Here is a 12,500-nt window from a genome sequence, read left to right on the forward strand (position 1 = left end):
TGTCTACATAAATCACAGTAACTGTCCTCCTGTCCTCCAGGTGGCGCTGTCCCCAGTGTCCCAGTGTGTCTGCAGCTAACAGAAGAAGACCTGGAGGCCACCAAGCTGGACCCCAAAGAGGTTTTTACTTTTTAAAGCTGTTTCCCTCTGAACCTGCTTCAGCATCTTCTGCACATCTCTGTATTTCTTTTGTTGTAAAAAGTTCCTGTTCTCTTCTATGTGGTTTTCTTCTTCAGTGGGTTCGTCTATATGCAGATGATACTGCAGTTACTATTAATAATCATCTTAAAGTGACAGCAGAGGTGAGACCAAGTCAGCTTTGCTCGAGTCCCAAGTCAGGCACAAGTCTCAAGTCAAGTCCCAAGTCTAAATGTAGATTGCCAAGTCCAAGTCAAGTCCAAGTCATTAATGTCAAGTCCGAAGTCAGTCTCAAGTCTTGAGGCACAAGTCTCAAGTCAAGTCTCATGTCTAAATGTAGATCACCAAGTCAAGTCCAAGTCGAGTCCATGTCAAGTCCAAGTCATTCATGTCAAGTCTCAAGTCTAAATGTAGAACAGCAAGTCAAGTCAGAACAAATCAAAGCCAGTATCAATTTAATATCTTAAAGAAAACTAAATATCTAGGACTTTTCAATGCAATATGGTTTTAATAGGATAAAAACTTGGTAAGAGCATCATGAGTTTGATTTCTATAATCAGTTTCAACTTCAATAAATTCAATCATTCCATACAAATTCAGAAAACAGAATTTAAATTCAGTCGTCCGCTGGAACAAATCTCATCACTTTCAATCTAAGTCATTTACACAAACACAAGATCTCAAGTCAAGACTTTAGAAACCTTTTCAAGTCATCAGAGTACAAGTCAGAGTCAAGTCCCAAGTCACTAGAACCCAAGTCAAGTCAAGTCTCAAGTCAAGTCTCAAGCAATTAAAACTGTGATTCAAGTCCAAGTCATGTGACTCAAGTCCCCACCTCTGAGTGACAGTTGAATTGAAGCGTCAGTAATGTGATTTCCTCCAGTAATTCTTGTAATTTGGTAATTTGTTGGTTAGTTCATCCAGCAGTCTCCATATTAAATCTGCTGCTGGTTTGACTTCTCACTGTGTTGATTTACACAAGTCTGCAGTTTAAATAATTGATTACATTTACATAAAAGATTTACACATTTACAGTCCAGTGCAAATAATACACACTGTGGGCTGTAGAAGATCAGGTTTGCTGCACATTTAAACCTCCATTGTTTTACCTGTTTTAGTGCAACTGTATTTTGCAGAAGGAGCTGGAAGAAGCCCAAGCTGTGCAGAAGTCACTTCACTTTCTTTTGCATTATATACTGTAGGAAGTGCAAATGTGCATCTGGCTGTTCACAGCATCAGATCAACAGATGAATGTAGCATATGGACAGGAATCTGTCTGTTAGATATGACAACATCTTTTGAATAAGAGACCCAGCAGGGACAAGCTAGTAACTGCCCCCCCCCCCCCCCCCTCTATCTCTCTCTCTCTCCAGGTGGATAAAAACCTCAGGGAAAGTTCTGATGAAAACTTAATGGAACATTCCCAGAAACAGTTCAGTTCAGACCCACAAACCACCAACCTGCTGTACCACCTGATCCCAAGAACTGAGGTACTACTACTAACTATTGAGGCACTAACTACTGAGGTACTAACTACTGAGGTACTAACTAGTGAGGTATTACTTCTACCTACTGAGGTACTACTACCTACTGAGGTACTAACTAGTGAGGTACTACTTCTACCTACTGAGATACTACTGATTACTGAGGTACTACTACCAAATACTGAGGTACTAACTATTGAGGTACTACTACCTACTGAGGTACTAACTAGTGAGGTACTAACTAGTGAGGTACTACTTATACCTACTGAGGTACTACTAATTACTGATGTATTACTACCTATTGAGGTACTACTACCTACTGAGGTACTAACTAGTGAGGTACTACTTATACCTACTGAGGTACTAACTAGTGAGGTACTACTTATACCTACTGAGGTACTACTACCTACTGAGGCACTAACTACTGAGGTACTAACTACTGAGGTACTAACTACTGAGGTACTACTTCTACCTACTGAGATACTACTAATTACTGAGGTACTACTACCTACTGAGGTACTACTGATTACTGAGGTACTACTACCTATTGAGGTAATACTAACTACTGAGGTACTACTTATACCTACTGAGGTACTACTACCTACTGAGATACTACTAATTACTGAGGTACTACTACCTACTGAGATACTACTAATTACTGAGGTACTACTACCTATTGAGGTACTACTACCTACTGAGGTACTAACTAGTGAGGTACTACTTATACCTACTGAGGTACTACTACCTACTGATATACTACTAATTACTAAGGTACTACTACCTATTGAGGTACTACTACCTACTGAGGTACTAACTAGTGAGGTACTACTTCTACCTAATGAGATACTACCAATTACTGAGGTACTACTACCTACTGAGGTACTACTAATTACTGAGGCACCACTATAGTCGCACAGTAACAAAATAGTCCCATCCAAAGAAAAGTCCCATAGCAGTGAACTAGTTCCTTAATAAAAGTCACATACCAGCTAAAGTCCTTTAAGCACTAAACAGTCTCCTAACATCTCAGTAGTCTCCACCAGCTCTGACCCTGTGACCTGTCGCTCCTCTGCAGGTAAACGGCTCTGTGTCGGCTCAGACCGAGCAGGGGGGGGCCGGGGGGGCAGAGGCCCCGCCCCCCTCCTCCCTCCACCCCCCGCCCCCCCTCCCCCTCCCCCTCCCCCTCCCCAAACAGCAGAACCTGCCGCAGAGACCCACCAGCCTCCACCTGCTGCCCAAGACCAAGGAGACGGCCTCCGCTTCACGACTCAAGTTTGGAAAGCACAAGTCCAACAACAGACAGGTAGACAGGGACCGGGTCAGTCTGGGTCAGTCTGATGTAGTCTGGTTTTTTAGTCTAGTTTAGTCTGGTTTAGTCTGGTTCAGTGTGGTTCAGTCTGGTTTAGCCTGGTTTAGTCTAGATTAGTCCGGTTTAGTCTAGTTTAGTCTGGTTTAGTCTGGTTCAGTGTGGTTCAGTCTGGTTTAGCCTGGTTTAGTCTAGTTTAGTCTAGTACAGTCTGGTTTAGTCTGGTTTAGTCTGGTTCAGTGTGGTTCAGTCTGGTTTAGTCTGGTTTAGTCTAGTACAGTCTGGTTTAGTCAGGTTTAGTCTGGTTTAGTCTGGTTCAGTGTGGTTCAGTCTGGTTTAGCCTGGTTTAGTCTGGTTTAGTCTGGTTTAGTCTGGTTTAGTCTAGTTCAGTCTGGTTCAGTCTGGTTCAGTCTGGTTTAGCCTGGTTCAGTCTGGTTCAGTCTAGTTTAGTCTGGTTTAGTCTGGTACAGTCTGGTTTAGTTATGTTATAAATAATTCTAATCATTATAATGTAATGTTTATTATTGCTAATTCAGAATGTCTTCCAGGTGGAAACAGGCGTTGCTAAGATGAACACGGTAACAGTCGCCTCGGCTGCAGAGCCCCACCTGGTAACCACGGTAACCAACAACACCGGGACGGCAGGCGCCGTCGCGATCGTGAACGGAGTCCACCCGGTAACGGTGGTCGCCAACGGTTACAGCGCGGGGGTTCCCACCCTGGTGACCAATGGGATGATGGGAGGAGGCCGAACCAATCCGGCGGGTCCGCAGGTGGAGGAGGAGGAGAAGATGGAGGGAGGGATGAGCGGAGGAGAAGACAGACTGAACCTCCTGAACTCCAGTCCTGACGAACACGAGCCGCTGCTGAGCCGGGAGCAGCCGCCCGCCGAGAGCGACCGCCTCCCGCACCTTCATCTTCATCATCAGTCCAGAGTGGGGAACATCCTGTCGGGACGCGGCTCAAACTCCAACAACAACAACAACAGGCTGGCGCCGGGGTCAGAGGTCAAGATCCACAGTTCAGAGGTTAAAGCCGAGAGGTTGAAGGGGTCAGAGGTCAGGAGAGGGGGGGGCATCGGCTGTCCTAAGCCCCTCCCCGCCTCGCCACCGGCAGGTCAGCAGGTCAGGGAGAACGAATCGCCTCAGACCGGACTTACTGGTCCAGCTTCAAACCCTGAAAATCAAACTGTACTCTCTGATCCAGCAGGAGGAGCTAAATCCAGCTCCGCCCCAACACCACAGGCCCCTCCCACTGCTCAGGTCAGAGGTCAACGCTCAGAACCAGGTCCAAGTCTACAGCCAGCCGCTGGACCTACCAGAACCCCAGAGGCTCAGATCCCTTACCCGGCTGGCTCCACCCCCACACACTCAGCTTCAGCACCCGCAGAAGACCCAGATCTAGCCTCGGAGTCGGATCACGCTCCAGTTCCAGAAGCCCCAGAAATCCCAGCTTCACAAGGCCCAGTCTCAACCCTAGAAACCTCGGCCCCGTCTTCAAAAGCTCCAGATACCCCATCTCCAGCTCCAGCTCCATCTCCAGCTCCAGCTCCATCTCCAGCTCCAGCTCCAGCCTCAGCTCCAGCTCCCTCAGAAACCCCAGCTCCAGCTTCAGAGTCAGCCCAAGCTCTGGCTCCAGAAGCTCCAGAAGCTCCAGAAGCTCCAGAAGCTCCAGAAGCTCCGGCTCCAGGAGCTCCAGAAGCTCTAGAAGCTCCAGCTCCAGTTACAGAAACCTCAGCCCCATGTTCTCCAAAAAAACTCCAAAAAGCTCCAGAGACCCAAGACCAAGCTCCAGCAGCTCCAGCAGGTCCAGCAGCTCCAGCAGCCTCAGGTCAGCCGGAGCCCCAGATGCGGCAGACCAAACCCAGGAGGCCGGAGCGTCCCTGCTCCCTGGACCTGTCCTCCTCCTGCACCTCCTCCTCCTCAGGTGAGTCTGGATTCAACACTGAACAGCTGATGGTCCCTTAGTTTTGTGCTGACATCACAGCATGATGTCATGAAGGACCTGTAGTCCATTTACTTTCGTCCTGAAGTAATAATCCAAAACTTTTTCATATAAAGTTCTGTTTTGATACTCTCTATCGTCTATCTTTGTGTGTGTGCCTGTGTGTCTGTGTGTGTGTGTGTGTGTCTGTGTGTGTGTGTGTGTGTGTGTCTGTGTGTGTGTGTGTGTGTGTGTGTGTGTGTGTGTGTGAGGGAAGGAAATTCCACATCCCAGATAAAAATCATTCAAAAATGTCGGAATCCAGCTGGAGACAGAAGATAAGGACGGTGACTGAGAAGAGACTCTGTGTGTGTGTGTGCGTGTGTGTGTGTGTGTGTGCGTGTGTGTGTGTGTGTGTGCGTGTGTGTGTGTGAGAGAGAGAGAGAGAGGGGGGGAGGGAGAGAGAGAGTGAATTTGAATTTAAGTGTTTCCTTGGATTGGACAAAAACAGGGCGGGCCTAGATTTCTGAGAATTGTTTACACACACACACACACACACACACACACACACACACACACACACACACAGCTCTCTCAGCCCTCAGTTCAGTTCTCTGTGTGTGTGTGTGTGTGTGTGTGTGTGTGTGTGTGTCTTCCTTCATATTGAAAGCCCTTGCTCATTCTGTCCATTAGGGAGCAGTATTATGCCTTTAATTGATTACTTTGGTTAGTTGTTTAAAACTCCTCCTCTCCTCCTCTCCTCTCCTCTCCTCTCCTCTCCTCTCTTCCTCCCCTCCTCTCCTCATCTCCTCTCCTCTCCTCTCCTCGTCTCGTCTCCTCTCCTCTCTTCCTCCCCTCCTCTCCTCGTCTCCTCTCCTCTCTTCCTCCCCTCCTCTCCTCTCCTCTCTTCCTCCTCTCCTCTCCCCTCCTCCTCTCCTCCTCTCCTCCTCTCTTCTCCTCTCCTCTCTTCTCTCCTCTCTTCCTCCTCTCCTCTCATCTCTCCTCATCTCCCCTCCTCCCCTCTCCTCTCCTCTCCTCTCCTCTCCTCTCCTCGTCTCGTCTCCTCTCCTCTCTTCCTCCCCTCCTCTCCTCGTCTCCTCTCCTCTCTTCCTCCCCTCCTCTCCTCTCCTCTCTTCCTCCTCTCCTCTCCCCTCCTCCTCTCCTCCTCTCCTCCTCTCTTCTCCTCTCCTCTCTTCTCTCCTCTCTTCCTCCTCTCCTCTCATCTCTCCTCATCTCCCCTCCTCCCCTCTCCTCTCCTCTCCTCTCTCCTCCTCTCCTCTCATCTCTCCTCATCTCCTCTTCTCCTCCCCTCCTATTCTCCTCTCCTCTCCTCTCTCCTCTCCTCCTCTTCCTCCTCTCCTCCCCTCTCCTCTCTTCTCCTCTCCTTTCCTTTCCTCTCCTCTCCTCTCCTCTCCTCTCCTCTCCTCTCCTCTCCTCTCCTCTCCTCCTTTCCTTTCCTTTCCTCTCCTCTCCTCTCCTCTCCTCTCCTCTCCTCTCCTCTCCTCTCCTCTCCTCTCCTCCTCTCCTCCTCTCAGTTGATGTCTCTCTAACAGATGATGGCAGTCGGAGTGTTTCAGGAGAGAAGATCAAACGTCGAGTCAAGACGCCGTACGCTCTGAAAAAATGGCGCCCGGCCACGTGGGTCGTTTCCACGGATACGACCTTTGACCTGGACTTTGAGGTAAACAACAACAACAGCGGCAGCGGCAGCCACTCCTCGTCCAATCACCACAGACCGGGAGGTATCTCCAAAATCAACCAGTCGAAATCCAGCATGGCTGTTTTCCTGATGGGGGGCGGAGCCACAGCGACCATGACCTCCGACCCCAACGGGATGACCTGCCTCTAAAGTCTGCTTGTTTTTTTTAAAGTTCTTTTCTTTTCTTACCTCTTCGTCTTTCTTCTGTTTGTTGTGATGAAGCAGAGATCGGTCCGGGAATCAAACCCGTGACCTAAAACACACGGGACAAAATCCACACACACACACTGATGTGGCTTCTGGTCTTTTAGTGAGAATTTTTGGAAGATTCTCCTGACAAAAGACAAGTGAAGTGAAATCAAACATGTTGGAGGAGCTGAATATGACATTTTATAACAGAGTCGGGGTTCAGATTCGGTGTCAGGATTCTGGATTCCAGATTTGGCCGATTCAGTTGGACAACTCATGATGTTGTGTTGCTGGCTGCCTTCATCCAGTGACCTTTGACCTCTGTCTTTGAACCCTGACCCTGCCTGAGTTACAGAAATGCCGAAGACTTTGTGAATCTCTTCTTATTGGCAGTGAGGTGAAGGGATTTCCTTTCTGCTAGAGGTTTGTGTTTCTACTGCGACCCCTCCAGATGCTAGTGGGTGTGGCCAGAGGTTTGTGGGTGTGGCCAGAGGCCAGTAGGTGTGGCCAGATGTTAGTGGGTGTGGCCAGAGGCTAGTGAGTGTGGCCAGAGGCTAGTGGGTGTGGCCAGAGGCTAGTGAGTGTGGCCAAAGGCTAGTGAGTGTGGTAAGGGGCTAGTGGGTGTGGCCAGAGGCTAGTGGGTGTGGCCAGAGGCTAGTGAGTGTGGTAAGGGGCTAGTGGGTGTGGCCAGAGGCTAGTAGGTGTGGCCAGAGGCTAGTGAGTGTGGCCAAAGGCTAGTGAGTGTGGTCAGGGGCTAGTGGGTGTGGTCAGACTGGACTGGGTTATTATAATAATCATAATTTTATTTATAAAGCACTTTTCTAAACAATAAACAAAACAAAATATGCTATCGAGGAAACCAACACATCAGGCGAAAGACAGATGCATAGATGCATCTAAAGTCGTAGCAGTGACTCTTATTTACAAACTGGATTTCTAGACGACATGAAGTCTTTATCAAACTGACAGTTTAACATCAACAAGACAAACTAATGGCTCAAATACAAAGTAAAGCTAGCAGGATAATACTGGGGTCTGTTAGCCAATGAGAGCTAATGAGTTGCAGTGGGAGGCGGGACATATCGCAGCATCAGGATGGTGGTTGGCTGCTAACAGACAGTGTTAGCCAACGTCAGAACAGCAGCCAGTTAGCTAGCTCAGCAGTCAGTTAATTAGTTAGTTAATAAGGAGACATTAACAGTTAATTTGATCCTCGTCCCCAGTCTCTTGTGGATTTTCATCACTTCCTGCTCCAACTCTAAAATCACCTGTGATTGGACGGAATGACTCCAGTCATGTGGCACTGCTGGTCTTGGATATTGTTCTCTGAGTTCGCGTTTTTTGTATCTTTGTACGTTGTTTGTTTATTTGTATCATTTGAAGAGTTTTTGCTTTAAAACCTGAATCTAGCTATGCAGTCGGCTGACGAAGCCTCCTTCAGTCTGTTGGGCTCCGATGTGAAACAACATCACTGTCGGGGGGATTTTATTTTTATTTTATTACTTCATTTTGCACTTTTCTTCTTTAAGAATTAATCTCAATTGCCTTGTGACGTCTGCTGTGGCCGCCATGTTCGGGTTGGAAGGAGAGAGGAAGTGGAGTAGAAGAGGAACGGACCAATCTCACAGGATTTAGAGGAATTATCACAACGTCTTAACATGCACACGACTCGATCTGCACAGGACAAGAGAGAGAAATGTGTTTCCCAGCAGAGAGGATCAGGAGGAGGAGACAGGACAGGAAACAGGAAGTAGTTTGACGGTGGACAGTCGGAGGTCGGAGGTCGGAGGGGCGGATGGTTCAACTACCAACTGATGACAATAAGTTTTCATTTACTGATCCCTGAGCAGAACCTGAAGCTAACCTGAAGCTAACTGTTTCAGCTGCTAAACTGAAGCGTTAGCTAACCTTGTCATGTGACCAACAGGTGGAAATGTTCTAGTCCAACCTGCTCTGAACTAGATTCCTGTCTGAGCTTCAGAGTTCAGGATCATTTCAGTAACTTTTTTGACTGTGTTGATAAAGGAAGGAGAAGAAAAGAAAGGGTCATGTAGAGTAGAGCCACATATCAGCCTTGTTCCTACTGAAATACCTTAAAAACACTGATGTCTGCTGGTGCTGCCCGGAGGAATCTACGTTTTCTCACCCTTTAAAAAAAGAGGAGAGGAACAAGATGAACAGAGAGGAGAGAAGGAAGACGGAGGTGGAGAAGAGATACGACAATGATTAAATCCAACAGACAGACAGAGAGACAGGCAGTCTGTCTGTCTGTCTGTCTGTCTGTAAGACTGAGGGGACTGCAAGTGTTTTTCAATCACTGAGTTGCATCGTACATTCAAAATGTTTGATTTTCGACATCTATATCTGTCTGTGTGTGTGTGTGTGTGTGCTGTCAACCACCCAACCTTTTATATCGTATTTTAAAATGTGCAATAGGCTTTTCAGCTCACAGGTGCTTCTTAATCTTGTTTTTCATTTATTTTTTAGTTTAAATGCTTTGCCACAAGTTAACAGTGCACTTATTGTTTTGTACTGTTGTTAGTATCTGCAGACCCTCTGCTTCTCTACTTCTTGTTGAAGTTTCTCTGCACATCTGAAAAACTTTAAATGTTTTTTTTTAAATGACAGATTTTTTAATTGCCAAGTTGTAAACTACTAAGTAATTTATATCTGTATGTAATACACCTGAAACAGCTCCTTTAAACGTATAACTACAATAAGTTAACTAGTTCACTACTATAAGCTCTTTAGTCTAATTTTAAAATAATTGTACAGAGTTACAGATGTTTTTAATCAGGGTTTTCTTGTATTATATTTTCTCTTTTATTCTCCTTTTTATATGAGAGATCAGATGAGCTAGAGACAGATTAGGGCTAAAGAAAATATTGCTTGTTTCAAATATTATATTATCATGTATTCAACTCTCCACCCACACTGTCCATAATATAAAAACAGTCATTTATATGATGCTGTCATTTTATGTTTATTATATTGTACTTTGACTGTAAAATGTATTTCATTTTTGTTATTTTAGTATTTTGCTGAATGTTCAGACATGTTGAACTGTCCTGGCAGAGGTTTTTAGATTTTTTTTTTTCACATTCTGCATAACATTCAATGGACTCTATGTTCAGGGGTTTCTAAAAACAACAGAGTTCTAGAACCAGTTGGCTCAATAGAGTTCAAGAACCAACTGGGTTAACAGAGTTCTAGAACCATTTGGGCCAACAGAATTTTAGAACCAGCTGGGCTAACAGAATTCTAGAACCAATTGGGTCAACAGAGTTCTAGAACCAATAACCAATTGGGTCAACAGAGTTCTAGAACCAGTTGGGCTAACAGAATTCTAGAACCAATTGGGTCAGAACCAATAACCAATTGGGTCAACAAAGTTCTAGAACCAATAACCATTTGGGTCAACGGAGTTCTAGAACCAGGGCAAACCAGTCTGTATTTTAACCTGAGGTTAACTGGGCTCTGATCCTGGTCTAACCAGTGTGTCACACTGCCACAGTCTGGCTTCAGTCCTGGTCCAGCCCCGATCCGCACCAGGCTCAGCCCGGCTGGACCAGCTGGTACAGTGTGAAGACTGAGAACGTGCCGGATGGAAAGCACCATGAAGTGGTGGTTTATCCCTTTAAGGTCATATACCATATATAGTCGTAATAGTACTCAGTCTACTATAACAGCACCTACATATCATCTGTATTACAATAGTAAGGAGTAACAGGTGTGGCTGCTGTAGAAGCCCCACCTGTTACTGCATGCAACACCACAACACCACCACCGCTCCACCGCTCCACCATGACAAGGTCCAGCTGCTGTCTCTTCAGGGAGTCTGCTGACCGCTCAGTTCACACACATTAGATCTGTGTTCAGTCCCACTGTATAATATTTAGAGAGAACAGGCTGCAGCAGTGATGCAGGATGGAGAACACTGTATATTGTAGATAAAGCACACAGAACTCGACCCGAGTTAAACCTCTAACTGCTGGATCTCCCATGGTTCCTTTGAAAGACTGGGACATCTGAATTTCCCTTTCCCTTGTTGTCTACTTCTTTTGTTATCGTGTGTATTTATGTATGATAGTTTTGCCTTTCCAGTAGTGTAAATACTCTGTATAAAGTCACAGCTACTGACAGACAGTCAAGAAGCCGGTGTTGGGACAGTGAGCTGCAGCTGGTCTTCTGCTGCCGACTCGACAGCGTAAAATGGATTTGATATGAAAAGATAAATATTGAGGCAAAGGAACATCTGCCTTTTGGTGTAGACTGTTATCCACATCACCTGACATCATGAGTGCATGTAGGCCTGGGAATTGAACCCCTAACCCTGCCAGTGTTAGTGCCTTGCTCAACCCACTGACCCACAGTAATTCTAATCCATTGACCTTCATGTTAAATCTGCTCTTTATCTTGTGAAACGGCGTCTCGTCCCTGACTGAGCCGCTGTAGATTCTCCCTGTTCAAGTTAAATTCTGCTGTCGGTTTGCTCTCTGGTGGGAAATCTTCTCCACACAGGAAGTGACCGACCCCCAGGATTTCTGGGTAATGAAGTGCTCAAAGTTCAAGCAGTTACCTCTCGCTGCCACTTGGTGTCGCCAATGTGCAAAACCTCCGAGCGCCACAGCAGGAAGACCAGCTGCAGTTCACCCTCCTGACACCTGTGTGGTTTTGACTGTGTGTAGAAATACTTATAGTACCTACATTACATAATGCATACATACTTCGTAATGGGACCAAATACCACATTACACATTAACCTGTTAGTGTTACGTATTCTCCAAGCTCAGAAGTCACAAACATTATTACTGTTAACACACTGTATTGCTGTATATACAGTACTCATACACGCATGTTGTGCAATCCTGCAGATTGTAATTTAACCTTAATACAAAGAGTTTTGTTCCAAAATGCTGTATATTCATATTGCGGGAAAATCATTACCTTCACTTCATCACTCAGCATCTAAATCCCAGAGGATCCAGTGTGTAAAAGTCTCATTTAGTCAAACCAAGGACTGAAGTTCCCCATGTCCTTTAAAAAGTACCATCATCTAGTTTAATGTTGTCCTGTCAATCATTTTGTCAGATGCTGGGGAATAAATTTTGGACTGAAACTCTTCCCGGCTCCTTAGGAACAGGATGGTGGTTGGTAGTGAGTGTAGTTTCACACTGTATTTATTCATTAAAGGGAAACATTTCAATCTGTAATTTCTGTTTACCAGACACTTCCCACACTGCAGCATAGCTGTGAATTGGCTGGTCGTTAGAGTTTAGAGTTATTCCCCATTGAAACAAGGCAACAGTAAACATGTCGCCCCCGAGGAATGATGCAGTGATGTCTTGGCCAATCAGGAGCCAGTATTTCTCCTTGTTTTGACCTGTAGCAGAACACAGACACTTTTCCCCTTCGATGTTACCGGTGTCTGCCTGGTAAAAATCACAAACCAAATACAAATGAACAAATGAAATTAATATAAATTAGAGTCTGAACCACCATGAAAGAGTCATGAACGGCCCAAAATAAAAGGCTGAAAGTTGTTTTTCCTCAGATGAGCATCGTCTTCATGCTGTGAATCTGTTTTTCTCACTGGATCCTCCTCTGGGGAACTGATCAGTTAACGGTCTGGGGCCGGATTCACCAATGTGTTCTTAAGATAGATCTTAAGAAATGACATAAGAGGAAATTTTAGGAAGTTCTTAAGAAGGCTCTTAAGTGCAATTCCCCAATATTTTCTTAGTAACAGTCTCATTTCTTA

The 12,500-nt window shown here is 45.7% G+C and overlaps 1 protein-coding gene across 1 annotated transcript; it reads left to right on the forward strand.

The window, feature by feature from the left end:
* Positions 1-33: 33 nt before the first annotated feature.
* On the forward strand, positions 34-7,255 carry LOC139645820 (bone morphogenetic protein receptor type-2-like; the record flags this gene model as incomplete). Its single annotated transcript, XM_071521666.1, has 5 exons — positions 34-120; positions 1,512-1,628; positions 2,698-2,925; positions 3,477-4,854; positions 6,387-7,255. Coding segments are annotated over 5 exons (2,124 nt in total), but the record flags the coding sequence as incomplete, so codon positions are not given.
* Positions 7,256-12,500: the final 5,245 nt, after the last annotated feature.

Source organism: Centroberyx affinis, unplaced genomic scaffold, assembly GCF_046629955.1.
Source record: "Centroberyx affinis isolate AG114_WGS23_722 - 3 ecotype Tasmania unplaced genomic scaffold, CSIRO-AGI_Caff_v1 ptg000914l_1, whole genome shotgun sequence".
Classification (NCBI taxonomy): domain Eukaryota; kingdom Metazoa; phylum Chordata; class Actinopteri; order Beryciformes; family Berycidae; genus Centroberyx; species Centroberyx affinis.